This window comes from Labrus mixtus, chromosome 2 (assembly GCF_963584025.1).
Source record: "Labrus mixtus chromosome 2, fLabMix1.1, whole genome shotgun sequence".
In the NCBI taxonomy this organism is placed as follows: domain Eukaryota; kingdom Metazoa; phylum Chordata; class Actinopteri; order Labriformes; family Labridae; genus Labrus; species Labrus mixtus.
Window position 1 is genome coordinate 16596383 of NC_083613.1, and position 27053 is coordinate 16623435.

The 27053-nt window shown below is 38.8% G+C and overlaps 2 protein-coding genes and 1 long non-coding RNA gene across 6 annotated transcripts in view; 1 reads left to right on the top strand and 2 right to left on the bottom strand.

The window, feature by feature from the left end:
- The window catches only part of LOC132986774 (glutamate receptor 2-like), a 42286-nt gene extending 32331 nt beyond the window's left edge, over positions 1 to 9955 (top strand). For 2 of the 4 annotated variants that reach the window (XM_061053391.1, XM_061053401.1), the window contains exons 18-20: positions 840 to 974; positions 4954 to 5129; positions 9539 to 9679. In XM_061053391.1, coding sequence (XP_060909374.1) covers positions 840 to 974; positions 4954 to 5124 — 306 coding nt within the window. In that variant the 3' untranslated portion in view covers positions 5125 to 5129; positions 9539 to 9679. Of the gene's footprint in view, positions 1 to 839; positions 975 to 4953; positions 5130 to 9538 lie in introns of all 4 variants that reach the window. The other 2 variants (XM_061053411.1, XM_061053420.1) reach the window with 1 other exon arrangement.
- A 2147-nt stretch (positions 9956 to 12102) lies between these two features.
- On the bottom strand, positions 12103 to 26835 carry LOC132954294 (uncharacterized). The gene is made up of 10 exons (XM_061026831.1): positions 26727 to 26835; positions 26039 to 26344; positions 25766 to 25819; positions 25571 to 25678; positions 23889 to 24200; positions 19388 to 19711; positions 17889 to 18002; positions 16302 to 16400; positions 14376 to 14434; positions 12103 to 14293 (listed from the first exon to the last, which is right to left on the bottom strand). The coding sequence occupies exons 1-10, from the start codon at positions 26764 to 26766 to the stop codon at positions 13997 to 13999; spliced, it is 1713 nt and encodes a 570-aa protein (XP_060882814.1). The 5' UTR covers positions 26767 to 26835; the 3' UTR covers positions 12103 to 13996.
- LOC132986815 (uncharacterized) lies at positions 20085 to 21121 on the bottom strand. Its single transcript, XR_009675551.1, has 3 exons — positions 21067 to 21121; positions 20934 to 20984; positions 20085 to 20184 (listed from the first exon to the last, which is right to left on the bottom strand). It is a non-coding gene; the product is annotated as an uncharacterized LOC132986815 (long non-coding RNA).
- Positions 26836 to 27053: the final 218 nt, after the last annotated feature.

A 27053-nucleotide genomic window follows, 5' to 3' on the forward strand; every position in this document is an offset into this window, starting at 1 on the left:
AACTGCAAACTGTAACTACAGACTGTTACTACAGACTGTTACTACAGACTGTTACTACAAACTGTAACTGCACATTGTTACTACAGACTGTAACTACAGACTGTTACTACAAACTGTAACTGCTCATTGTTACTACAGACTGTAACTACAGAGTGTAACTGCACATTGTTACTACAGACTGTTACTACAGACTGTAACTGCACATTGTTACTACAGACTGTAACTACAGACTGTAACTACAGACTGTAACTACAGAGTGTAACTACAGACTGTTACTACAAACTGTAACTGCTCATTGTTACTACAGACTGTAACTACAGACTGTAACTACAGACTGTAACTGCACATTGTTACTACAGACTGTAACTACAGACTGTAACTACAGACTGTTACTACAAACTGTAACTGCTCATTGTTATTACAAACTGCTACTACAGACTGTTACTACATACCATAGCTGCACACTGTAACTACCAGTGTTGGGCAAGTTGTTGAAAATAAGTAACTAGTTACAGTTACTATACTACTACAGTATAACAAAGTAACTGAGTTACTTATGGAGTTACTACATTATTAAAGTATCTAGTTACTATGGAAAGTAAGTTCAACGTTTCTTTATTTGCTTCAATCCTCATATTAATGTTAAAATGATTTAATGTTGCTGTGGCGGACTTACTTATATTGACTCAACGTTCTGTTATATGGATACTACATGCTACAACTGAATACACTTAGTAGAAAATCTCACAGTTCACATTTAGTTTGACATTTTAAGTTATGTGTTATAAATCAGTCCACACTTAAACAATTCTGTAACGCCTCCCCTTGCCCCCCTCCAGGAGAAGACCAGCGCTCTGTCTCTCAGTAACGTCGCCGGTGTCTTCTACATCCTGGTTGGAGGCCTGGGTCTTGCAATGATGGTGGCGCTGGTGGAGTTCTGCTACAAGAGCAGAGCGGAGGCCAAAAAGATGAAGGTATGTTCTTGTAACATTTAAAGTGGAATAAACGTTTTAGATTTAATCTGCAGGATTCTTATTTTAAATACTTTCAATACAAACTGTGAACCGGAAGTGATCTCTGTCTGTAGTTTTATAACATCTGTGTGGAATGTGATCATCATAGACGTTAATACAGTGTAATAAATGATTATAAGGTATTAATAGAATAACTATTATTAAGAAAAATACATTATTTTCACAAAATCATTTAACATTATTTCATATATAATATTACTTTCTTTGTGTTGTTTCACATGTCCTTATTTTTGTCTTTATTGTTGTATACTTTTTTACTTTGCCATTTTTCAATCCTATAAGTCAAACTTCAGTTAAAAATTATTCTGTTCGATTTTAAACTCTTAAGTCCTCTTCATCCTTCCTTTTCATGGAGTCTATTTCCAGATAACAGACAAACTGCTTCTGGTCCTGACTTAATCCTGGTCCAGACTACATCCTGGTTCAAACTATAATTCTCTCTCCTTGTTGTGAAAACGATACACCCAAAACAAAATACTCTGCATACACACATCACTATCACAAACAAGAAGTTACATCTGCATCTTTAAGCAGTAACAAAGTTCAGATGTATTACGCCTTGCAATTCAACATTTCATCCATATCAGCATTATATTGGTGTCCCAGTCTGTGAATTCACATTGCATTACTGTGTTTTGGACGGCGAGACGCACGGCGTGTGAGCACACAGCGGGAGCTTTCTACACAGACACACTCAGGCATGAACATACACACACAGCGCTGTTCTGCCTCGTTGGCTCAGACGTTACACATCCCCACAGTCTTCCCCCCATTACGCTTCTTTTACCAGGCACTGCGCCCAACATGACATAATGAGAAATGAGGCATGATAATCTATAGCTACTTATTTTAGGCCTAGTACACACGTAGGCATTATTTTTTTTAAACTGTTGTACCTTGTTCTCTGCATTTTGGCCTTTCGTACACACCTTTTGGAAAACTCCTTCCAGATGTTTATGTATCAGACAGGGAAAACCTAGTTTTGGGCTTGTAATGTCACACTGTGCACAGGTTTCTTCTCCATTTGACGTTGTTGTGCGACGCTGTCACTTTTGTTAACAACAGATAAGTGCAATGGCAGACGTAAACAAACTAGTGCTGGTGTTAACGTTTGTTAACTGGACTTTTTACAAGCTTACACATGCATACACAGTTGCTCTCCCACTGTACTGACGAGCAGAGACGCCTGAATGGACAACTTTGAAAATTAAATGGTCATTACAGAGGAATGGCGAGAACATGTTTGACATTCTCACATCAGTGTGTTTTGCGTCATCATGTGGATGAGGATGATTTTGAGAACTGTGTTGACGGGATTATTTTTTATAAACAAAGGAGTAAAACCTTATTTTTATAAAATACCCGCCTACGTGTGGAGTAGGCGGGTGACACATGAACATCGGCCTCTGTATTCAGATAAAAATGTTGTTTTATAATATGTTCCTGTGTATCAGGGCTGTGTGGATCCTCACACACCATGCTGTACTGTTATTAAAGACACCCTCATGGTGTCCAGCTTTTTTTCTGAGGATCCTTGAACATCAAAAGAAGTATACAGAAACATCTGTTGAACCCAATGTGAGGATATGTTCGATTCACCTGTTTCAGAATCATCGTGCAGCTCAGTGTTTGCTCTTTCTGACTGCAGACTCTGCTGTAACGGTTTAAAGACTCCGACTCTTCTGCACTCAGTCTCCTTTGATTGACTGGCGAGACACTTAAGCTTAAGTGTTGGATGCTAAATGAAAGCTAAATGAGTATAATTAAGGCTCTTAGAAACCAAATAGCATTCCAGACTGCAATCAAAAAACAACTTGCTAACCTATGAGACACACTTACAAAATACCCATATAAATGTGTGTTTGCTAAAAAACACAATAGTTTTCCAAAAGACATATTTGCAATTACTCAAAAATATGCCTCTTACGTGATACAGCTATGAAACAAAATTATTTGAGCAAAGCCTTCTCAGCTCGTACGTTAACGTGAAGACGTTTGGAGTGCTGGTCCAGCAAAAATGACAAGGCTTAGAATTATTCAGAACTCTCTTGAAGAAAGGCATTTACTAAAAAAAAAAACAGAATGTATCGAGAGAACACATCAGTCACAGTCTCTAGCTCCTCCAGCAAGTTTTGGCATTGTTACTCTGATTAATGACAAGTGTTTGTATGGTGACTAAAGTGATATTTAACACTCTGAATAGTGTTTCCCAGTCCCTTCAGGAAGTTGTCATTATATCAGCTCAGGCAACCCCTGTGCTTTTATTGCAACCTTGCAATTTTTGCAAAAACAATGATGTCACTAATATGACAAAAGTCACTTCTTCGACTTTTAAAATATTGTTCCCCTCAGATCTGTATTTGTATAAGCATCTGAGGGGAATAGTTCATATCTTTTATCTCTGAATACTGCATGTTAGAGACACTTTTTTCTATTAAACAAACAGATGCTCTGGTGTAATGAGTTTCACAAATAGACCTCAAACTGCAGTCTCAATACAGAGAACTCATTAAGTCATTACTATGTCTTCTTGTGCTTATGTATCCATGTTTTCATGTTGAAAAATGTTGGCTAACTTTCTGCCTGGGGCCTTTTGTTGAGTCTATCGACCAATGAGAGGCTGTGTTCCAAACTTCCCACCAAACATGGGCTCTGTTACAGCTGTCTGTCAGTGATGATCACAAACACTGTTTATGCAGTGAGATACAGATCCCCTTGATTACTGTCAATTGTTTTATAGCAGCACAGCTGTTAACAAGAGCAGTGTGAATGGAATCACACTGAAACAGAAACAGAATCTCTGCACATGAGGAAATCACTGACAGTGAAATAGAGAAATAAGCAATACATGTTCATTTTCTGTAGTTTCATTCAGTTTGTACACATCTTATTCCGTCAGATTGCTGACTCAGCCAATAGATGTTTTTATTGGAGTATTTTTCACAGTCACTCACAGTTGATGAGTCAAGAAAGTTTAAAAAACATCACAACTTGCATTGCAATGTTTTGAAAAAAAGCTGCTGCAAAATTAGGCTGTTTATGCCAAAACTAAGACAGAAAGGCTGTGAAACCCAGCAGCGACAGATTTCTGTCTTTATTTTGTTGGTAACTACCAGTGAGCAGAACAGGGAGTCTCCTGGGTTCTGGACGAGCATTGTAGCCACAATCAAATCCCAATCTCAAGCCGTATTGTGCTGATATCCCAACACTAGAATTACCAACACAACACACCAAGCTAAAATTATTCGAGGTTGACTACTAATCTTTGATTGTTAATCTTTTCATCTGCTCTTGACTTATCACACTTTGTGGTTTTTCATCTATGCCGACGTGGGGGTAAAAACTGTGATAGGGTCTGCCTTGGATTTTTTTTTTCTCCAGATAAAAGCAATTCAAACACCTGAATAAATCAGCATCTATGAATACACAGACTGGGACAGGTAGAGGTGTTCACACCTGGCTGACTTACTGCACACAAATGTGGAATCAAGCCATAAATAAATTCAAACATTTTTCTCTCGAATTTCCATTTTTCTCTGTTTCAGTTCCATTATTCTGTTAAATAGTTGTATCAATTATGATCATGAATAGTCATTTTCATCTCTTTATTCTTTATTTTATCCAGACTCATATTTTGAATTTATAGACATATAATACCTCATTGCTTTTTTTAATCACATTTTCTTGTGGACCTGTACCCTCTATGTCTCTCTCTACATTGTGTTATTTCCATATTGGCTATTCAATCGGTCACTCAAACCTTTGCTTTCTGTTGCTTCCAGCATGATGTAAGAATAATATAGTAGAGATAAGATAACACTAATACGATCATACTAAAAAAAGAGTCTCACAGTTAAAGAGAATGTTAAAAGTGAATCAATGTAAAAACTTTATTTCTAACTTTATTTCTGTTGTAAAGGTGGCAGCCAACACCTTGTCCTCCCCCCAGCACACAGGAAACTACACACACACACTGTCTTCTCCTCAACACGCCCCCAACTTCAACCTGCTGTCCCCCAGCCACCAGCCAAACTACGCCACCTATAAAGAAGGCTACAACGTTTATGGCATTGAGAGCGTCAAGATCTAACACGGGTAGGAGAGTGATGATTGATGGCTAAACATTCCTCACCTCACAGTCATAAACAGCGCTCAGACTTTTGATGAAGATTATAGATCATAAATTAAACATTTATAGTATAACTTCATGTATGTTGGCTGTTTATGGCTGTGATCCTTTCCATTACCCAACAGCTTCCTCACATCCTTTACCTGTTTAAATCCTATCTTAAAGACTCCTCCCTTAGTCAGCTGTCCTCGTCTCCTTATATCTTCACTCCTTTGTCTTCATCTCCTTGTATCTTCACTCCTCTGTCCTTGTCTCCTTGTATCTTCACTCCTCTGTCCTTGTCTCCTACTATCATCCCTCCTCTGCCCTTGTCTCCTTCATCCTTCACTCCTTTTTCCTCATCTCCATCCTCACACTCTTCATTCTCCGTTTTTCTTCACTCCTCTGTCCTTGTCTCCTTGTATCTTTACTCCTCTGTCCTCTTCTCCTTGTATCTTCACTCCTCTGTCCTCGTATTCTTCTTTCCTCACTCCTCTGTCCTCTTCTCCTTTTTTCTTCACTCCTCTGTCCTCTTCTCCTTGTATCTTTACTCCTCTGTCCTCGTCTTCTTCTTTCCTCACTCCTCTGTCCTCATCTCCTTGTATCTTCACTCCTCTGTCCTCGTCTTCTTCTTTCCTCACTCTTCTGTCCTCGTCTCCTTGTATCTTCACTCCTCTGTCCTTGTATTCTTCTTTCCTCACTCCTCTTTCCTCATCCTTTTTCTTCTCCATTCCATAGTCTCCTTTCTTTCCTTCCTTTTCTCTCCTGTTATCTCCTCTCCTCCTCGTCTTTTCATCTGTTTTCTTTTTTTAATGTCCCTCCTTAATTGTTTCCTGTCTCTTATTTTCTAGCCAATCATCCTCTTTATTGACTGACTCATTGGCCAATCATGCTCCATCTGCTTTTCATTATGAGGCCCTATGATTTTATATTAAAGATGGACTGGTTTGCACTGGCAGCACCATAAAAAGCTGGTCGCTTTGTTAGAATGAAAATAAAGTTGAACTGTTTTATCATTTTATTTCTCACCTCTTCATCTCAGTAGGTTCAATGAGATACACAGTTTGAATCCATCTGTGATGCCCAGTCCTTAAGACAGATCCCCACCTCCCCGTCTCCTCTTCTGTCTCGTTGCTGAGAAACCATCCATCCCTCAGAGCTGGTCCTGGATTTGACTTCCCTCATTATTATTTTTTTTTTAAATAGGTGATGCAGAACAATATGACTTCCCTCATGACAAAAAAAATAGTTTTTAGTGATTGTCATAGTGCTAGTCATGCCCATAGCTTCATTTAAGTAAGCATTTGTTTGATAAGTTTGCAGCTTGAATGTTGCTGGAGAGTCCAGTGACAATCCTGATCACTGAAGACCACATCCTCGAACACGGTCCTACAAATCCCTTTTTCTTAACACCAATGCACTCTGGGGCCCATTTTTTTTAGTTTCTCAAGTGATTCTATGAAGATGGTGGTGGCTCTGGTCTTGGATCATATGAGCAGGTGTTTGTGTTCCATGAATTATTCAAACTATAAAGTATATTAATTGGGGCTCAGACCAGAACTTGCTGCCAGTGTTTATTTAAGGGACATTTGTGAACAAGGTTATGTGCAGTCTATTTCATAAAATGCATTGCTCCATTCTTTGTCTGTGTTTCCTTCTGACAAACATGTTGCCTTAAAGGTCACATATTCAAACTTGTTTAAAAGGATTAGAAGAAGTCTCAGAGCTCACCAAAACATGTCTGTGAAGGTTCTTGTTCTAAATCCACTCTGATCCTGTATCTGATCATGCCTATAACCCCCTCTATTTCAGCCCTGCTCAGAACAGGCTGTTTCTGTGTCTGTAGCTTTAAATGTAAATGAGCTGTGTCTAGTGGTGTAGTGGTGCCTTAAGAAGTTGGTATACTCTTAAGCTGCACCGTGTGTCTTGTGAGTAGGCAAAGCAAAATGTGAGCACCTGGGCCCTCCAGCCCTTTGTTATATCAAGAACAGGGAAGCAGTACATGGAAGTGATATACTTTGAGGTCTACCTCAGAGAGACTGTTGATCCTTAGTGTTATTAACAGACAACGTTTCTGTCAGCTGATACCTGTGTATTTAGAGCTTGTTGTCTAAGAGTAACACAGATACATAGACTCCACCTGGAGTATGTGTTTCTGTGCCCATGCATGGTTACTCACGGTGCAGAATAAAGCCAGTCTAAATGCTGGGTTCGAAAGGCTTCAATGGGCAGAGCCCTTCCTCGTGTTAGAAGGAGTGCCATGAGTGGAGGAAATGTGGACATCATGGTAGTTCCTAAATTGCTCAACAGTGATGTTTTTGAAGCAGCAACTTATACTAAGATCAGTTAGTTTATTTTTAGTTTCAGATCAAACAGTTTATGGTCGTGCTTTGGTCTGCAATCTTTCATGTTCAAGATTTTCCTCCTGATTGCTGATGTGCAGGAGCACAGCTCAGAAATGAAATGTGAAGCTGTGTCCAAACATTTGTAACCTTACATTCAGGCTGTGTGAAGACAAAATCATCCTTGAAAACATTCATTGTACCTTTTCCCTGTTACTACTCCTGTCATAACATTTTACTTCAAATGAAACTAATTCAGATCAACAGAAGTTTGTTCTCATTTAGATTCTTTCCAAATAAGAAGACAATCCAAACAACCCTCCATATTCATGTGGTTACTGTTCCTTTCTTCATAATTTAATTGCCAACATAACTCAGTGTGCTGCTTTAAAACAGTCTCCATCCTGTCATTTCATATTGTCCTAGATTTTGCTGCTGCATTCACTGGCTTCAGGAAATCTTGTAGATCTCAAATTAGTAATAACAAAAAATCACAAGTTTTTGTCATTGTTTATGTGCCCTTGTGTTCATCTTAATTGATGTTATTTGTGTAGAAAATTTAATTTTTAGTTGGACATGAATGCATAGAGATAGACAGACAGAGAGACAGAGACTGAGGGAGAGTGTGTCAAATCTTTGATTGGCTATTTGCCTAATCAGAGGCAGGACTTAAGCACAGATCAACTATTCTGGCTGTTTTAACAGGCTAATGGTAGTACTTTCAGTTGAAAATAAATACTTGTTATTTCCATTAACATTTACAAGGAAAACACTTTCTGTCTTGAAATGGACTTGAAGGCAGGGTTGGTATTTTTCTCTACGTACACTTTTTAAGATGTTAGTTGAAATTGTCTTTCGGTCCCGACAGACATTTAAGGAAGAATATGCGATTTTTTCATCCAGCAGATGTCGCCCTTGAGCACCAACATGAAACCAAAACAACTCGCACTGCATAGCATGATCTTTATTATGCTCGTATCGTCACACTGCATGTACATTTACACAAAATGACCGTGATCTACAAACGCTTACATGACATTCAAATAAGCAGTGAGTACAGTATGTTATTCTTATTTTCTCTAGTCCCTCAATTAAACAACTTTTATACGCGAGGGGATGAGCTGGCCGGCCGTCCCGGCGATGTAAACAAAGTGTAGCTACGGCTCGGAGGGCTGTCACACTCATTGTAGACAGTCATGACTCACAGAGTTATTTTCAGAGGATATTTTTGATTTGTGCTACATTTAAGTGTGAAAAATTGCATATTCTTCCTTTAATAACTCGTGTTCTGAAAATTAAAAAGGAACAAAGATAATCCGTCATCTGTAAATTGTAAGCCTGTAAAAACTTTGTCCAGTGTCTGCCATGAGGTACCAATCTGATGAACCAATCACGCCTCCCTGTCTCCCTGCTCGTTCTATACCTCATGCATACACGAGCCCACGCTTGTGCATGTAAGTGAGGGGCGTGGCTTTTGAGGGAGCACAGATAGGAGGGGGTGGGTGCAGACGTAGCACTGAGGGAATGCTACTTTCAAAATCATGCAAGTTTTCAAAAATCACCAACCCTGCCTGTGCCAATAAATGTATTTTTGCAGGTTAAACTGCATACAAGCTTTTGAATTCAATTATTTGAGTACTGAAAATAAAATCATGACTTAAAGAATCAAGCTAAGAAGATCTTTGTTGCCAAATTGTGTTTCTCACATGTCATTAGTGGGGGTAGAAAGGGCAAAAAAAGGACTCTTTGCATGTGTGTGCCCACAAACATCATGCCAGCCCTGCATACCTCAGTTCCCCAGGTGGGCCACCCCAGTTAAAAAAGTGAGGACACGCCCCTGAGTGGAAGAACACATTGTTGTTTACTTAAAGATTACAGTAGGATCAGTTTCATATGTCTGCCAGATCTTAAATAATTTCTCATATTATATCACGTAACGATCAACCGTTCTAGGTGTGTATTTTATCTGGACAGGTGGTCCAACACATCAGCTGTCTTTCTCGTTTTTACTCTTTATGATTCATACCTGTTGAACTTGTTTTCTCCTCGTACAGATGAAATTCACAGATGCAATGCGCTCCAAAGCTCGTCTATCCATCACAGGATCGACCAGTGAGAATGGCCGTGTCCCAGTGGCTTACCTACGTCCAGGATTACCCATGAGCCTCAGCATGACTGATCTCTCCTGACCACGCCCGAGCCAGTGCCTTACAGCCAATGGACACACATTCTCCCTTTGCCATCTTAATGACCAATCACAACTCACGGTGGGTGATCTGCCCTGATTTCCAATCTGGAGTTTAGCCAATCATATCTCTCTGAGGACTCCTGATCTCACTGTCACCGTTAAACTTCTGACTGGACGGATGTTGTTTTCACCACTCAACTGTCAGGTTTAAGACCTGCCCACCTGCAAAGTGAATTACTGACTATCAGTGAGGAACATGGCTGGTCATTTACGTTTTATTCATTCATAAAACAATCAAGCACAGTGGACAGTTTTCTAAACAAACAAAAAACTCATGTCATTGTTTCTTAGATTTTTTGCCATGGAGGCTCCTCTTGTATAGAAAATAAGGACAAAGTGAAGCTGACTTTACGCAATAACTACACTCATCAGAGATGTGATCAGGAACTGTGAAAGCAGAACTTTTGTAAAAATGAGTGGAGGTGTAACAAACAAAATCTGATGTCCTGATAATCACATCCACGGAATGATACAATTATAGATATTGTCATAGCAGAAAATGATAATAATGTTATTGTAATTGTTTTCAACCTGAAAATCCCTGATTAGTAGAGACTCCTAAAGTTGCATGGACTGGTACACGCGCACACACACACACACACACACACACACACACACACACACACACACACACACACACACACACACACACACACACACACCAGATACACAGGGATGGGCAGAAACAAACTTTCTTTTTAAATGTTTGTTCTCATGAACTGTTTAGATTTGTTTCACATTTGTGATGGCAAGTGAAGCATCAACACACGCCGACTAAAATTAATCCAGGATAAAGAAATCAAAGTAACACAGATGCACAATAAAACCTTCATGTAACACTATAACGCAAAATCCTTCAGCTGTATTCATGAGATAGACTAAACCAGTGATAGAGGCCCAAACACAAGAACTGCACAAGTATTCAGACACAAATTATTACTCTTATATTTGATGAGTTGGCTTTTTTTATATCAGTATTACTTCTGTGCTTTCAGGCTGTACAGTATCATTTTAGTAAGTTAAGTAACTTTAAGTAGTGTTGGTAACTTTTACTCACTGGTTAACATTTTCTGTCATGCTGCACATCACTCATTTTCATACGAAAGTCAAATGCTTGCTAAAGATCATGTTCAGTCAGTTTGACTATATTTTATCATTCACAGTTACAGCAGAAGTATTGTTTGTGGTTTCAGGAACCAGAGTCAATCCTGGTTCACTAGTGACACTTAAAACATAGAAACTGAAGCTGGATGAGTTTAAAGGGTGTAGATTTTCTTTCTCTGGCCTGTAGCGTTATCTTTCTCCGCACATGATGCAGCGACATCTGCCCCTAAAAACATGCATATAAATATTTAACCTATAACTACATATTTTAGATTCTGCCCATCCCTGCCCATATGACCCCCACCCTGACCCAAACCCTAATTCCTGTTGTATAGTATGAAAGTGGTACGCTACATGCATTGACCGTAAATACAACATGACAAACATGTAAACAGTACAACAGTAATCCTTGGTATAAATGAGTAGAGTTAAAGAGTTATACATGATTTACATGAACGCTTATTCATTGTTTACATTGATGCCATATAAACACACTTGTACCCGAACATTTGCACACACATGCACAGATTATCGCCAAAAGAGTTCTGAAGCCAACGTGTTGATGTGCCAAACAAACATTACCAATCAGTATTATTCATGCTCAGCCAATGGCAGCTGCTGGTAGTGAAACCTGAGCCAATAGGAACTCTCACTGTTGTAAAGTGAACAAACAAGTGGGAGCAAAGACTTTTGAATAAATATACTGCACTGCTGATGAAGACAAGTGTGATGACGATGAGGAGAAGAAAGACAGGACGCAGAGAGAACGTTTGCATGTCACTTTAATTTTCTTTCTTTCTGATGAACTTGTCAGCCTGAAGCTTTCCGCCTGGCTGCATTTTAGTGTTCAATAATAATAGTAATAAGAATAATATTAACAATATTAATTGCAGTATTAATGTGGTTCTTGTTATATATAGTGTATGCTTTTAAGAACTCATGTCTGCTTTTTTCTTTCACCAGAAAGCTATTTGTGCTGCTAGTTAGAAGCTAGCGGGTTAGCTGAAAGCTTCTCTGAAAACGATCAAGACGATATATGCAGGTAATGTGAAGCTGAAAATCAAAAGCTTTCTGCTTCCGTTTCTTCTAATGGACTTTTTTGCAATGACCACATGTGGTAATTCTCATGGTGTTATAATTAAGTGTTAAAAGTTTACCACAGAACATGTCACAGCCGAGAGAAATGTGAAAATGATCACTCTTCACGTCTGACTTTACTGCTGATAAAACTTCATTTTCTAATAAATTCATCAATTTTGACCAAAATCTTTGTGATGTTTTTATTAGTAGTATATTATTACAGCATGTTAATACATGAACACACGTTTTACAGAATGTTAATATATGTTAATATAGTCTATATTATAAATGAATATCATTTTCCCAAAACACACAGAGAAATGTATACCTGATATAAGTGTATCCACAGGCTCGTTAAAGAACACGTCATGTGCAGACTGTAAGTATTAACAGATGAAGCCTGAGTGATGTCACACATCTGTTACTGCAGGAGGCCCTGGAGGGTCATTGATGGCGGTCGCCGCCATGCAGGAAATGCTGTCTCAGCCTAACGTTCAGTCAGCCTAACGACAGGCTGAGGCAGGTTTTAAAGCCTCTTGACAAACCGTTACCCCGCGCCCACCTGTCAATCAGGTCAGCTACGCTCCTTATTGTGAATATTACTTAACCTTCATAAAATCAAATCAGAAGTTATCAAAAAAAATGTCTGTAATGTCTGTTATTTGTAAAGTAAATATTCACAAATAGTAATCCCGTCCGAATCGGCATCTCAGTAATTTGCGGCTGTACTTTTGCAGTGCCTAAACGTTTTCAATCAGACATGTCAGTAAATAACAGAGCAACAAACACTGACGTTGAGGAGTATTTCCCAAATTACCAAAGGTCTCCAGGTAATTCTAATCCTGTGCGACTACGGCTAAAGAAAGCTGAAGATATGATTATTGATTTTAGAAGACATTTATCTCTCTTCTGTGTTATTATGAACGGCACAGCAATAGAAATTGTACAGGAGTATAAATATCTGTCACAACTATTGACAGCAAAGTGACATTAAGTGTTAATACAAATGTAAGATTTGCAAAGGCTCAACAGTGCCTCTACTTTTTGACCAAACTTAAAAGTTGTATTTATTAGTGACAGCACTGTTGGGGCGAGCATTGTCTGTACACTTGAGTATGTTATACATCCACATTTACACTTTACTGACTGACACACATTATGTCCTTCCCATATTTTCATGGCCTATAGAGCTAGGTTATAACAAATTAGGGGGCCGTCCGCCTTATGCCCATTTGTGCCATGACTTCTAGCTAAGAAAGTTTTGTTTGGTAATTGGTGCCTAGTTGAGTGGTTTTGTTGGTAGTTTGTTTGGAGCATTTTGGAAACATTATATTGAGTGTAGAGTTTTCTGGCAGAACTTCACCAACTAGAGAGTGAAAGGCTTGAAGAGGTCAAAAAGCTCCAGCAACACTTTCAGTATGAGATCAATCATATTTATTAGACCTTTGAGGTATCTTCTTATGTGTTGGTCTTCCATGGTAAGTGAGTCTCAGAAAAGCAAAGCACTGGAGAAGCAGAGTAGGGTTGTCTGGCTTAACTTCACCAACTATCCAGTGGTGCACGGAGAGTGAAAGGTTGGAATAGAGATCTTCATACTACAAGTGTGGCTGGAGCTTTTTGACCTCTCTTAAAACCCTTTAAAAGCCACACCAATATTTAGTAATCTTGTAGAGCTTAATGTGGAGAAATGTTGCTCTGATTTTTAGTGTGAGCAACAGCGCCCCATACAAGAATATAAAGCAACACTTCCGATAGTGTGGGCAATGACCTACAGCACAGCCTTGAAGGCATTACACTTCTTTTTCTATACAGTCTTCACAGATTTCCTCTTATTTAGTATTTTGACAGAGCGTTATGTGTATGAAGATGGGTTTTTTATTTGCACTGCATAGCTGTAGGCCCAATTTCACTTGTTTGTTTACCTCTTGGTGTCAAGACTTAATCAAAGTTGTGAGAACAAGGCTCTGTTTCACCGAGGAGTATTTTTAGATTTTGTGGCATTTTGTGGCAAGTGTTGGAGTGGTTAATCTACCGGGTTCTTGGCGTATGGACAATATATAAAACATGTGGGCAGTCAGTCTCATGGTTCCCCTGGTATTGACACTGTGGAGTAGATGGTCCGCTCTGTTCCTGGAGGGTGAACAGGACTCTGAGTCATGACAGATGAGTATTCACAATGATTTATATTTGTGTCAGGAAGTGCGTCTTTGCCTGTGCAGACACTGAGAGAGTCCTTGTGGGTGTTGACGGTGGCGTAGTTAACACCCACAAGCTGGTCTGCGGGTGGGTTGACGGTGGCATAAATGGTACGCAGTACGTGTCCTGAGCTCGCCTGCTGGTCCTGTATCTCCTCATAGTCGGGCTCTCCTTGATTTCCCTACAGGAAGAGAAGTGGAGTGGTGAGATAGATGCCCTCATTGTAAAGTTACGTAGACACAAACAGACAAACACACACATACCTCTGTGTTCTGTCCCCCATTTGTCACCTGCTCTGAAGATCGCCCTGCAGGACAACAAACTGAGACAAAAAAACATCTCAAGCTGAACCCAACAAGGTATTTGTATACGTCTGCATTCAAAGTAACTCCATTGTCAGTCAAAATCTGGTACAAGACGGGCTTTTACTTTTTGGAAAAGTTGCTTCCAATAGACTATATATAAGAACTGAACATAGCCGCTGTGTCATCACTCGTTTTTTAAATACTCCAGTTTTGTAGCCTTTAGTTAGAGTTAGTTAGCTCTCCCCGTCTTGTTTTCATTTCTTGGGTACCAGATGTGACCATTTTGCACTTTGGAAGGATGTGCGCCTCCGTAACTGCGTTGTCGTTTGTAAATGACCCAGCAGTCTGTTGTTAGTGTGTATTTTAATTTGAAATTTATTTCTTAAGGTTTGTGATAACTTCCTGTTAGTTACAGCGAAAAGACGGATGCTTTTATTTTGAAAGGAAAGGTGCAGGAAGTGAAGGGAAAAAGTAACGTCGCAGAGACGCAGTAGAACCTGCTTACATGTGTTTCAAACATGAAGTATTACGGTCATTTCTTTTATTAAGCACCCCGTTGTTTGAGGCACGAGGTTTGTATTTATTTTGTTCACATGCACATTGATAAGAAGTTACTTAAAAGTCGCATTTTGTAGTTTTATTAAGTTTTAGAATGTGTGTTGGTTAGCAAAGATGCTGCATCTTGGAACCATAATTTGATCAGGTTAACGTGTGTGTGTGTGTGTGTGTGTGTGTGTGTGTGTGTGTGTGTGTGTGTGTGTGTGTGTGTGTGTGTGTGTGCGCATACATGTCGAGGTGTGCATAAAGTTTAATTCATATTAATTCATGAGGCTTTAAATAACAATATTATAGGTCATAATTTTACACATAAGAACATTTAAAGGTTTAAGTTCATATATTGTGTAGTTATACACTATAGTAATATTTTCTTTATTACTCTCTTTTAGTTCTTACGGTGTTTCCATTAAAAACGGAAAGTAAGGAACTTGAAATAAAAGTCTGAAACATCAGTTTGAGAGCCAGGCCATCTGTAACAGCATGGGGTATGCTACATCGTTCTTTGTCGTTTAGGTGAAAAGAGATGGCTGTTTTTAAGACTTGCATTCAGCTGGTTCACCTTTTCCATTTACAGTGTTCTTCCTGTAGGGAAGTCCCACTTTCAATAACCATGAGTGTCTGTACTTAACCTACACAAGAGTCTGTTCTGCTGTGGACTCAATCGACCTGAGGGATCTTTAATGTTTTATCTGTAATTTACGTGTGTTTCGGTTAGCGGAAGGGGCTCGATGGCCGTAACGGGAGTATTTTGGGTTCATTTTTGTACAACGAACGCAGACACAGACAAAGATGATTTTCTATGGCTTAAAAAGACAAAAATACAACAACCGATTAAATTTTGAGATGCATATCATTTCTTGAAATTGATTGAAGAGTCTTGTTTTCAGATGCTGCTGCCTCAGCCTTGCTGAACCCGTGAAACAGGACGGGTGGGCAGAGGGAAGTGTGGAGACAGGAGGGGGCGGGGAGGCTGAGGGATGAAGGAGGCATGTCTGAAGAAGTCATTGTTTTGGTCTGAAAATATGTTCTGAAAGTCTTATAGTAAGCCTTTAAGACACTTCAGCACAAGCATCACTTTGAAGCTAAGATGCTATGTCCATATCTTATATACAGTCAGAGTTGCCTCCTTTCTTCATCAGTATGTAAATCACAGGAATGTAAAGTAAATATATAAATATGACTTTTGCAATCTTGAAATTCAGCAGTTTACTTTGATAGAATAATAAGGATAGTTATTTAAAGAAAATTAAAGACAAACAGATTGACTTTGAAACAACAGTGTGTATGCAGCTTTGCATGTTTCTCTGCCGTGTGTCCAGCCCTCACCTTGTGACCTGGGGAGTTTATGTCTGAACAGTACAAGTACAACCAAGAGTACCAGTAACAACACCAGACCCCCTACCACATAGCCAATCCAACCTGCATCTAGAGACAACAGGAAAAAAAGCTGAAGAATAAATGCTGTGAGCTGAGTAATATGAAGATATTATTGGAGCTCAGGAAAACTCCTGAGCACCTGTGACAGTGGAATTTGTACCTGTAGAAAATAGTCACACATGTATATGAGTGAGTTTGAAGTCACAGAGGGAAATGCTTTAGGAGTTGCAAACTTGTAGAATGTTTTGTCTCTCCCACAAACACAACACAACAGTTACACCTTCTCAAATCCTCATTACAGGTGCACAAATCCTATTTTACGAATCACAAATTAGAGAACTCATACGCTCACATTTTTGCTTCAGTTGTTGCACTGAATATGGTGCATTACATTCACACACCTGTACTGTCTCACATTTCTCACTTTTTTTTCTTGGATATTTTTCTAGACCAAACAGAAGTCGACATCTACAGCTGCTTGAATCTGCCGCCGTGAGTCTCAAATGTTGCTTTTCCGCTCACAAAGTACAAGTTTGCGCCGCCTGCCTCTACAAGTAAAAATGCTACACATTTACTGAGATGTGTGCAAAAGTGATTTGTGCATCTGTAGAGCCAGAGGAGGCGGGAGTTTGCTTTGGTCACGCCCCAAACAAATTTCATTCACTCCTTTTTCATACTTTTTCTTCTGAGTGCTCAGTCTCTAGGAGGCGGCAGGGCACCTACAAACTAGATTTGCTCAGCTTTGAACCAGAAAGCTATCGTTTGCTAGCAAGATTTAAAGTCTTCATAGTTACATAGTCCTTAGGATTCACACTTAAGCAAGAGGTTGCGTCGGTGTGTACAGTATATGCAGAAAGATTTGTAAAAAAAAGATTTGTTTCATTAAAAAATAGTTTGCCTTTGTCTGAAGAGGCTTCTTCGTGGTCGTCTGAGTTATGGCCTTAGGTCGAGATTTATCCTCTTTGTCAGAGGGAGGTGTCAGATATGTTGCTCAGCTGGGAATTGAACCCTTGACTCTCTGGTTGTGAGGTGACAACTCTACAAACTGAGCCACAGCCACCCCTAAGATTCAAGCAGTTGTAGTGTTTGTGCTAGAAAAAATATCAACAACAAAAAAAGTATATGTGAGAAAGTACAGGTGCGCAAATGTGTTATGCACCATATACAGTGCAACAACTGAAGCAAAAATGTGAGCATATGAGTTCTGTAATTTGTGATTCGTAAAATAGGATTTGTGCACCTGTAATGAGGATTTGAGAAGGTGTAACTGTTGTGTTGTGTTTGTGGGAGAGACAAAACATTCTACAAGTGTGCAACTCCTAACGCATTTCCCTCTGTGACTTCAAACTCACTCATATACATGTGTGACTATTTTCTACAGGTAAAAATTCCACTGTCACAGGTGCTTTGTCTTGCTCCAATAATACCTTCATAGAGTCACATAGTCCTCGGGATTCACACTTCAACGAGAGGTTATGTCAGTGTGTGTACAGTATATGAAGAAAAATTTGTTTCAATCAAAAAGAGTTCCCTTACCTTTGTCTGAAGAGGCTTTTTTGTCTGACTCATCACTCGCTTTTGAACGTGGCTCATCTTCGTCAGAAGTAAGTTCACGGACTGATGTTGTGGTTTTGATGTGGTTTTTATCAACTGATCGGGAATAAAAACCCAAAAGAAGAGAGAGGCTTTCGTGAAATTATTGTATGTGAGAAAAACGTGCACACGTAGCTGGACACATGTCTGATAATCCCTTAATCATCAATTCCATTAAATGGCTTGCTGACAGTAAAGTAGCACAGAAAAGATTCTAAATACAGCGTACACTTGCACCCCCTCTGATTTAGTTGTTCTCAAAATTTGACTCACAATGTGGTATGAATACAGCGATGTACAGCCATAGCTTCCGTAAAGGTGCCGTGCAGACCGATATCTCCTGTGGCTAATAAACGTAACATTCACAAGTAACTCATACAACCCCACTTAAAAAAACAGGAACTGTACCTTTAAGCCTATTTCCATGTTTCTTTTATATTTTTTATTTTGCAGCTCTGGGAATCTGAGATAAATAAGTTGAGATCTCAAGAAAACAACTGGAAATAACTTGTTTAGATTGGAAAACTGAGTAAATAAAATGTATAGTTGCATGTCCACTCAGGGCCTCCATATCTAAAGGCTTTATATGCAATTTTTTGCTCCAGCAGATGTCACCCTTGAGCACCAGCATGAAACCAAAACAACTCGCACTGCATGGTTGTGTTAGCATGCTAATGCTAGCGATCTTTATTATGTTCGTATCTTCACACTGCATGTAAATTTACCCGATATGACCGTGATCTAGAAACGCTTATGTGACATTAAATTAAGCATAGAGTACAGTATGTTATTCTTCTTTTCTCTAGTCCCTCAATTAAACAACTTTTATTCGCGAGGGGATGAGCCAGCCGGCCAGCCGGCCTGGCGATGTAAACAAAGTGAAGATAGGACTCGGAAAAGACAGACAGACACAGACAGTGGGACTCAGGTGTTACACCCATTGTAGACAGTCATTACTCACAGAGTTATTTTCAGAGGATATACTTGATTTCTATTATATTTAAGTGTGAAAAATCACATATAAAGCCTTTAAACTTTAAAACTTCTGCAGCTCTTCAAATTGGAACATATTTTAACAACTATAAGTAGCTTGAAATGAGGAAAGCTGACTGTGTTACAAATATGTGATAATAGTCAATCTGAACATGTCTGTGAAGTAAATTTAATCCATTAAATCAAACTTGGTTTCAACAATTGAAGTTGATGAAATTTTTATTGAGTTGTTTTATTTTATCCATGATGCTGGTCAGCTTTCTCCTTTTTATTCCCTTTTTTATGAAACGTCAGCTCAGTCATGCAGCGTTATTTGAAACAATCCAATTGTTCTACTGACTGTACTTGATCAATGGCAGCAGAGACATTTTTGTACAGATCATAACCGTGCTTCATTTGCTGCACCGGTACAAAGTGAACATTCTCGTATGAAGTGCATCGTCACTCACCCACAGTAAGGAGGGTTTTGTTGAATTCAGCCTGCTGCCATGTCGTGTCAGAGCCGCACCAGTACGTTCCAGAGTCGTCTGTGCTCAGAAATCTGATGTTCACGGAGAAGTAATTCAATCTTTGGTTGTCTCTTATTTTAAACCTGTCTTTTTCCACATCTCTTTCCTGATTTGTTGTCTGTATCAGCTTCTCACAGCTGAACGGAGTGTTCCCCTTGCACAGGAATTTATCATTCTTCTCATGCGACTTTGGATAGTGGCAGACGATTTGGCCACTTTTCCCTGAGGCTTCTGTTTTTTTCATTGAAGTGATATCATCCCAGTCTGAAAAAATAAATAAATCCAGATGAATAAAAACACATGTCTGAAACAAAAACACATTTAAGTGCAAATTATTTTAGATCAAGGCTTGATATGTTGCTTAGTTGTGAAACAGGATGATTAAAACAGATGAATACTCACCTACAATCTGCAGCTGGATCATTGTTAAACATACATTGTCCTCTGCTCTCTGCACCTCACAGCGGTATCTTCCATCATCTTCCAGGGTCAGATCAGAAATAACCACAGTGTACACTCCTCTCTGTTTGCTGTTGTTCAGAGAATATCTGTGTTTTCTTGTGACTTGTGCAGTTCTAGCTGATATCAGATTTGTGCAATCAGAATCTGATTTTTCAACTTCTCTGCAGAAGTGTCTAGGGTTGGTTGTGTCTGCTCCTGAATACTTGCACTGGATGGTAACAGAGCATCCAGGATGTGCTGTGAGCTTCACTGGTGAGTTGTTACCTGTGAAAGAGCTGAAACATGACTATAAAGCATAAAGGGTTTGTTTTTCACTTCAGGCAACAGACGTCTGTAAATCTGATGTTTTATGTCCAGCACAAACTTGGCCACACCAAACACAGGTGTGTTTTTGTTTCTCGTGCTCAGAGTAGGCTGTGTACATCCACATGTTTGACTCTGTCAAGATAAAGCGCCTGTGAGGAACTTTTGGTCCGTTGGGACGACCCCTCTGGACCAAACAAGTACATCTTATCTCTCAGATGATTTTGTAAATAAATTATATAAAAGCCCGGGTGTTGTGTTGTGTCAGTGCAGTAAGACATCAACAGGGCGCTAGAGAAGACACAGTAATGATATCTGCAATGCTGTAAGGAGGAGAACGAAACAGAATAAAGATGAAGTCAAGCACTTTGTACTTTGTTCCATCCAATTTCTTATTTTTTGCTGTTAATTAAAGTTTTACAGCATTTAAAATAACAAGAGAGGAAACCCTGTTGACTGTTCTTTGTTAATGGCTATATATTTATTTTTTTCATTTTTATTTAAAACAAGGTAGTAGACTCTATGTCGCTTTAAAAAATATTCTTGCCTGATACTTTACGTGTCCGATTTGTGTTTTCTATGTTCTTGAATGTGTTTGTGATGTTGTATGGCTGGCCAGGTCTCGTAAAAGAGATTTTTTTTTTTTTTTTTTATCTCAACAGCACTTCCTTTCCACATAAAGGTAAAACAAATAAAGACAAATAAAGTCTGATATACTCACATTTTACCTCAGGTCTTTCATGTCCTGACACACACATTAAACTCGCACTACCTGTCAGAGACATGAAAAATGTCATGGCAAAATTTCCCCACACATCTTTAAAAAGAAAACAAAATTAAGGACTAATAATTACCTGTAACAATGCAGATGATGACTATTGATACTCCCATCGTCAGTGCAGCTTCTCTAGCTTATTACAGTTTAAAGTGATCAGATTGTGTCAAGTGTTCAACTTCTCTACTATCTCTGCATCAGTGTACCACTGTATGTCTCTGTCACACCTTCTGTCCATCCATGCAAATGAGGGCGTTTACTTCTCCTTTCTAACACGAAACTTGAAACATTTGCATTAAAAAGAGAGGATGTTGTGTTTTCTCTTTTCAGATGAGAGGGTGAATCTGAGAGAAATGAAAGAGAGAAACAGAGAGCGAGACTAAATATGGTTTTACTTCACAACTGAGCAAATTAATCCAAGTTACTTCTCTGTAAACCTTTTCAGATCCAGTTTCATCCTTCCTATCAAGCACTGTTTTATAGTTTGACTCTTCTCTAACTTAGTAAACTCAAACTTACAAATGAACGTGAATTATGTCCGTGTGAAAGATACCTATACCTGTTTTGCACCAATAATACATTTACATATAACCTCAGCATCTCTAAATTCAATATAATGCACATTAAAAGTAAAAAGAATCTATACATCGGTAAATAATCTATAAATGGACACACCAGGTACAGAACACCAGGTTGCAACACATATTTAAAGTTGCCAGTAAGATCATTTGGGTTAAATGACCTGATCTGTCTCTCACCTTCAGTAAGAAGGCTTGAGACATATTCCCGTGTCCTCGACATCCTCTGTTAGGTGGGTTTGATCTTCTGCCCTCAGGCAGGAGCTACAGATCACCGAAAGCAAAGTTTAACAGGTTGAAACATGATTTCATAACTCCGGTTTTTATACATTCTCACTTTCCGGTTGTTATCTGATGATCTCTAGTATTTATGTATTTAATGTTGTTCGCTATGTACATTGTTTCTGTTGTCTGAGTCTACAGTATGTCCCTTTGTTTGATATGTTTGTTGTTTTCATCTGACTGCAAACCAAATTTGATGTTGAAGGATCATCATTGTGTGATGTCTCTACTATCAGCTTTACAAAATATAAAATATAGATAAATAGCACATTTTCAATACAGATAATAAGATATATGAAACACTATACACTATAAGAAATACACCTTTACAAGTATAAAAGGAGTAACTATATTCACTAGCTGTTTAGGTGGCATGGGCCCCCCTTGAACTTTTGAACTGGAGTATTTTTTATTGTTTGTACTTCAAATTGTGAATAAATACTTTGCTGTGTTGTCCCACAACATGCAAATGTGAGTTGTCTGATTGAACGATTTCATGAGACAGGTATAGGAAAGTAAAGCACTATGTCTTACTTGCAGTGAAGTAACTGGAAATGTGTCAGGACCAAAACATAGCTAACTAATTTATTTTTGCAAGTTAGACAGTGTGCCGGAGTTTGCATTACTTTCTTAAGAGTTATTTTGAATTAGATATGATTGGTGAAGCAAGAAAAGGTAAATCATTTATATTTATTTCTGTGCGTTTGTGGACACATCGCACTTTGGGCCACACCTCCATAAGTTGGTGCCCCAGCTGGGCCAACCCAGTCAAATAAGTCTGGATGTCCCCAGGCCCCAGGCCCCAGGCCCCCAGAAAACAAAAATGTGTCTTGTCAGTTGACAAAGACAGAACAGAACCCAATGTGGATTACAAATAAACAAACATAATAGTAAAAACAACATAACTCAAACACCAAATCTAAATAGTTCCACAAGTCTCATCACTAAGTGTAACTTTTAAAAATAAGCAATACATGTTCATTATCTGTGTTATATCACTTCTTCTGACACAAAAAAAGAGACAAAGAAAATGTACAAATAAGAGCCAATCACAAATCTAATTTAAAACAATCAAACATTAAAATATGCAGACTGGAGCAAAATGTTCAGCTGAAAAAAATATATCTTTTATAAATGGATTAACTGAACTGTTACTGCTGCTAATAATACACATACTTTTACCATTATTACAGACATTGTGGCTTTAAACTATCTCATTCATTGTTGTAGTTGTTGCTGTGTTTGTCTCCATCCTTCTTCTCTCTCCCTCTATCCCACTTTCTAACAGTTTCAGCAGATGGCTGTTCAACATATTAGGCCAAAGTTCTTTATTCTTCATGTTTATTAAATAGGTAAGTTTTAATTTTACAATTTACACAAACATCAAAGATTCAATACTGACACTTAGTGAAGCTGCTTAGTCAAAGTTCATTTGAAAACACATTTTAGCTCCTCGTGTGATGTAGTTGTCTGTAAAAGAAAAATATTTGTAAGTCAAATTGTATAAGTTTAGTTCCTGCTAGTGTGTGTGTGTGTGTGTGTGTGTGTGTGTGTGTGTGTGTGTGTGTGTGTGTGTGTGTGAGAGAGAGAGTGTGTGTGTGTGTGTGTGTGTGTGTGTGTGTGTGTGTGTGTGTGTGTGTGTGTGTGTGTGTGTGTGTGTGTGTGTGTGTGTGTGTGAGTGTGTGTGTGTGTGTGTGCGTGTTATTAACCAGCGAACAAATTTCACTTCTCTTAAACAGTCATCAAGAAACAGCAAATGAAAAAACTGGAACAGATCCCACCCTAGTTTTGATGATATTTTTATTACAGCTAACTTTTAATGTATATTCAAATGATATATATCATTTTAGATATTAAAGGTACCGGTATTAAAGATATTAAAAGATTGATTGAAAAGGATTAATAAATGACAAATTATAAAATACTCAACCTATGAATTCAGTCTGAGAATAGTCACTGGGGTCAAAGGATCAAACTTGGATTTCCTGTATCAACATTTAAAGTAGATCATCACTGAGTTCAGACCGCTGGCTGCAGGTTCACATGCTGCTATTGACGTGTTTGGATGTGTCTGTAGATTTGCATTCAATGGTGGAGTATGTCACTCCTTCAGTGCAGGGTGTCACAGGTCTGCAGTCAGCATTCCTCTTGAAGCTAATGGTGGAGTAAAAGAGGCCGTCTGATTGGACCTGAGGCTCGGAGGAAACGTTATCGTTGGAGTAAATATGATCCGTGAGACCTCTGCTGGTATGATCTGTTTTTTGAGCCTCGTTGGCAGCTGTAGACGAAGTAGTGACGTGTCCATCTTGTTTCTTATTGGACAGTGTTGTGTAGACTGTGTCCTGGATTTTTCCTGTGCAGAGAGTGATTACACAATTAATTCCCCCAAGAAGTAAAAGCTACATTTTGACTTTTATTTCCTGAAAACGATGAGTCTTTCTTTTAATGCCAAAATGTTGCATTAAATGAAAATCAAAACAGGAAACAATAGGAGAAGACAAAAGAAACATCACACTTAACAAATACTAAAGTAAATATTAATGTGCTTAATGCTTAGAGCACATCATATTATCTTATTCATTTAGGCCATATCCCTCATCTGTCTGGAGGGGCTTTACAGTCTTTACAGCTCATGACAGCCTGCATCATTAAATCATCGAACCATATCGGAGATAAATCGTCGTGTACGGCTGCTGAAACACTTGATTTTAGGCCCGATTGGGACAGGCTCGGTTTGCCTGTTCTGGAATTGTAATTATCAAATATGTTTGACGTTACCTAATGAGAGCCAGCAGGAACCCTGGAAAGGGTTTCCAACTGGATGTTGTGTACTACAGCTCAAAAACATGGCAGCAAACATGAAGCCAGGATTTCACCCATTCTTTCTCATTTTTGGTTTTTCGCTGCAAAAGAGAACGCACGCCAGGGCTGCCAGCTCGAGCATCACTCATCCTCCATATACGTTTTTTGCTCTGAAGTTACATATGAGATCTCGTGCCTGTGGAATCGCCACTGTGGCATCGTTACTAGCAGGTGTGTGATCTCTGGTCTGGCAGAATGTGTGCGTTCAGAGGATAATAATCTTAAAAGAAGGTTGAAACTGTCCTCATGTCTGTGGTCCCCCGTTTTTTTAAAAATGGGTTAAGATTTGACAATCCTCCAGTGTGTTTCCAGCCTTTATCACTGAAGGTTAAACGTGTGTTTGAAGGTTTCTTCAGGTTGCTGTAGTGTTGTGTGTTTGTGTTCTTTTTGTTTTCTTCCTCTCTCTCTTGTGGTCCCTTCAGGTGCTGCTCCTTGCCTCACTGCAGACACTGATAGAGCACACCGGTGACCACTCTGCAATCAGTGTATAATGTATATATAGTGTATAATGAGCAGGAGGGAGCTGGCAGTCAGGGTCAGTAGTTTCTTTGGACTTTATCAATTAAAGACTGGCTCCTCTTTTATTTTGTGTTTTGTGAAAGGAGCTTGTTTTTGTGCTGTACATTTTTCTTTAGTTTGTAAATAAATCCTTTAAAATGTGCTTGTACTTAGTTCCTCCTTCCTTTCGCTGGGTTTTACTTTATAGTGACTCCCCTCCTGCCCAAGCTATCTCAGGGAACATAACAGTTGCTGTTGAGGTCTATATGCTGCTGAGTTATTGCAAGGTTTTTTATAAAATATGTTTGAGTATATCTTGGTGTTTTTTTATGATTAGCCATCATGCCATCAAGAGTCTTTTACCTTTGGATGAAGTGACATCTCTGTTTCGATATTTGAAGAATATTAGAAGAAAAATTGCCAGAGCGAGCACGACCACCGCAAGACCTGCTCCAATATACACCATCTTCTCTGAAACAGAAATATCAGGTCTTAGTAATGATGTAACACGCAGTACTTTCTTCTTTACACATAAACCATAAACAGAAAGTTTCTTACTTAAGGACTGTGTATTGATTGTCTCATTTGACATTGGCTGGGGCATGTTCGTATCTGAAGAAAAAAGAAAGAATGATGTTTTATTTTTGCTGTGTCATATGCAGATTTCCTGTGTCTCATTTCTTACCTGTAATGACTGTGTTGTGAAAAAGAGAAGACCATTTTGAGACAGATGGTGTTGTGAAATATTTGTCACATTTCATTGAAAAAGGAAATGGAACAAAGGTCTCGAAGCGTCATAAAGAGCTACTCATGCAGAGCTGGATAACTCACCTGCTGTAACTGTGAGGACCACTTGATTGTACGTGTCCACACCAATCCTCTCTATTCCACACCAGTAAGTTCCTGAGTCGGCCACTGTCAGATCAAATATGGTCACAGAGAACGTGTTTCCTTCATCTTGGAGGCTGTATTTGTTAGAGTGAGCCATTGTCCTGCTAGTTATTAGGATGTCTGCATTGTTACATGCTCCTTTGCAGAAATATTTGACGTTCGAAGTTGCGTAGGCATGAGAGCATATTATCGTGATCTTCTTTCCCGACACTTCTGTTACGGACATTGCTGCAGTCTCCCATAAGGCTGCCAGAACATACAGACCGCACAATTGGTCACGTTCATATTGGCAATAGATATGCATCCAATAAGGAACAATACATAAACATTGCACAAAAAGTAAGGACAGTTTTGTTTGGTAGAATATTTCTATGTTGTAACAATGCTATATGTTGCTTATACAGTTGGAAAGCCTGTTTATGGTCTCACTCTCTCACTCCTTGATTTCCGACTCTATCCACTGTGCTATCTCTCCATTAAAGGCACAAAAAGCCCAAAAATAAATCTTAAAAAGATGAATAAATGTTAAAAAGTGAAGTCTCGTCCACTAAAGGAAACTCATAACCATAAGGTCGGCAAAGATTTGAAAGAAAAACATGTATCCAGAAAGTTATAGAATTAAACTCACCTCCAAGAAGTAAAATTGCGATAAAAGAAATCTTCTCCATGTTTCTGTATGGATCTGTACGTCTTTGTCTGATCCTTTATAATCTCCCCGTGATTTCAGCCAACTCTGCATCAGTCGTTAGTTCCTCTTTTTTGTTGCACTTCCTGTTTAGCCCCGTGTCTAAACCACTTAAAGCAGAGTTTCCCGTGTGTCCCGCCTAGCTCCTGTCTGTCCTGTCAAGTTCAAAATAAACTAGGCCGGTAAAAGATGAACACAAGATGTAACCACTTGGTTTATTTGTTAAAATATAATATAAGACCAGAGACGGTGAAAACACCCAGTGTGCTC

Excerpts from the sequence above, each read along its gene's own strand:
- LOC132954294 (XM_061026831.1), bottom strand. The coding sequence starts at position 26,766 with ATGGAGAAGATTTCTTTTATCGCAATTTTACTTCTTGGAG. Across the intron at positions 24,201-25,570 it reads AGATGTCACTTCATCCAAAG|GAAAAATCCAGGACACAGTC; the intron begins GTAAAAGACTCT and ends CTCTCTGCACAG. Across the intron at positions 16,401-17,888 it reads AAAAGCCTCTTCAGACAAAG|ATGCAGGTTGGATTGGCTAT; the intron begins GTAAGGGAACTC and ends TGTTGTCTCTAG.